This window comes from Pseudozyma flocculosa, assembly GCF_000417875.1.
Source record: "Pseudozyma flocculosa PF-1 unplaced genomic scaffold scaffold00018, whole genome shotgun sequence".
In the NCBI taxonomy this organism is placed as follows: Eukaryota; Fungi; Basidiomycota; class Ustilaginomycetes; order Ustilaginales; family Ustilaginaceae; genus Pseudozyma; species Pseudozyma flocculosa.
In genome coordinates, this window is record NW_006920886.1 from 634,479 (window position 1) to 636,829 (window position 2,351).

The 2,351-nt window shown below is 66.7% G+C and overlaps 1 protein-coding gene across 1 annotated transcript in view; it reads left to right on the top strand.

The window, feature by feature from the left end:
• Window positions 1-2,351, top strand: part of PFL1_05276 (uncharacterized protein) — a gene marked incomplete at both ends in the record, with an annotated part of 4,294 nt that overhangs the window by 1,228 nt on the left and 715 nt on the right. Inside the window, one exon of the mRNA XM_007882803.1 lies at window positions 43-2,300. Coding sequence (XP_007880994.1) covers window positions 43-2,300 — 2,258 coding nt within the window. The remainder of the gene's footprint in view (window positions 1-42; window positions 2,301-2,351) is intronic.

The window sequence follows — 2,351 nt, forward strand, 5'->3', positions numbered from 1 at the left end:
GACGTCAACGCGTCGGGCGCCGCGCCGTGGGCCAACAAGCAGCGGCCGCCGCCGTCGAAGCCGCCGCGCCTCGTCCACCGCGAGTCGGGCGTGTCGACGACGACGTCGGTGCCCGAGAGCCTGGCGCTCGAGTCGATCGGCGCCGAGCCCTACGTCGTCTGCCTGATCACGGCCTACTCGGAAAACGAGGAGGGCATCTCGACGACGCTCAGCTCGCTGGCCGGCACCGACTACTCGGACTCGCGCAAGCTCCTCTTCCTCGTGGCCGACGGCATGGTCACCGGCTCCGGCGAGTCGGTCAGCACGCCCGACGTGTGCGTGTCGCTGCTCGACGCCGACCCGCGCTTCGGCACGCCGATGCCGATGAGCTTCATCTCGGTCGCCGACGGCAAAAAGAAGCACAATATGGCCATGGTCTACGCGGGTCACTACACGCGCGTCGAGGGCCACCGCACGCCGATGGTCGTCATCGTCAAGTGCGGCACGCCCGAGGAGGCGGCCGACAAGAAGCCGGGCAACCGCGGCAAGCGCGACTCGCAGCTGATCCTGATGAACTTTTTCCAGCGCGTCACGTACAACGACCGGATGACGCCGCTCGACTACGACCTCTTCCGGAAGCTGCACACGCTGATGGGCGTCACGCCCGACTTTTTCGAGCTGTGCCTGATGGTCGACGCCGACACCATGGTCTACCCCAAGTCGATGACGGTGCTGGCCAACGTCATGATGAGCGACCACCTCGTCATGGGCGCGTGCGGCGAGACCCGCATCGCCAACAAGACGCAGAGCTGGGTCACCATGATCCAGGTGTACGAGTACTTCATCTCGCACCACCAGGCCAAGGGCTTCGAGACGGTCTTCGGAGGTGTCACCTGCCTGCCCGGGTGCTTCTCCATGTACCGAATCAAGGCGCGCAAGCCCAACGACGACGACTGGGTGCCCATCATTGTCAAGCCCGAGGTGACGCGCGAGTACAGCCAGAGCACCGTCGGCACCCTCCACCAGAAGAACCTGCTGCTGCTGGGCGAGGACCGCTTCCTGACGACGATGCTGCTGCGCACCTTCCCGAACCGCAAGATGGTCTTTTGCCCCAAGGCGCGCTGCCGCACCGAGGTTCCGCACACGTTCAAGATGCTCCTCTCGCAGCGCCGCCGCTGGATCAACTCGACCGTCCACAACCTCATGGAGCTTGTCCTGGTCCGCGACCTCTGCGGCACCTTTTGCTTCTCGATGCAGTTCGTCGTCTTCATGGACCTCCTCGGCACCGCCACGCTGCCCATCAACATTGTCCTCACCGTCGTCATGATCGTCCGCACCGCTATCCATCCGCCCAAGAACTTTACCCAGTCGATCCCGCTGATCCTCCTCGTCTCGGTCATCACCATGCCCGCGCTCCTCATCCTCCTCTCGACGCGCAAGGTCGTCTACGTCCTCTGGATGCTCGTCTACCTCCTCGCGCTGCCGGTGTGGAACTTTATCCTGCCCATGTACTCGTTCTGGCACTTTGACGACTTTTCCTGGGGCGAGACGCGCAAGGTCGAGGGCGAGGGCAAGGACCTCGGCCACATCGACCAGGGCGGCGCCTTTGTCGCCAGCTCGGTGGCGCTGCGCCGCTGGGAGGACTGGGAGCGCTCGCGGCTGCGCAAGCAGAAGCGCGAGGAGAAGCGCCGGCGCGAGCTGGAAAAGCAATTTGGCCACGGCTTCTACAACGACGGCAGCGACGGCGGCGACGACCTCGACCGCAAGCAGCCCGGCCTGCCGCTCTCGGCCTCGCTGCGGCCCGACAGCGACTCGTTCAGCGACACGGTCAGCGACTTTGACGAGGACCGGTGGGGCGCCCAGATCGGCGGCTACGACGAGTCGGCGCCGCCGCCCCTGGCCATTGTCCGGCACTCGATCTGGGTGGGCGACCAGGAGCTCACCCTCGACCAGCGCGACATGGAGTCGATGCTCGACCAGGGCTGGGACGAGCGCGGGCCGGCCAGGCCCAGCGCCGTCAGCAACCGCTTCCAGCAGCACGGCAACGCCAACGCCAACGGCGGCGCGCCCCACGACCGCAACAATCCCTACTCGCGCCCGCACGCCAACGACCCGCCCGTGCCCCGGATACCGTCGCGCTTCAGCCAGCATCGCCCCTACAACCCGGGTCAGATTGAGCTCGAGCGGACGGGGAGCCACGGCGAGTACGCCAGCCTGATGCGCGGCTCGTCGCAGCCGCCATCGCCGGCATTCGGGCCCGCCAACGGCTACCCGGATGTCAACGGGGTTGGCCCCTACGGGCGCGCCGGCCCCGATCTGTCGTTTGACTCGAGCACCAACAGCCACGGCAGCGCGCCCGTCGGCCGCTCGTC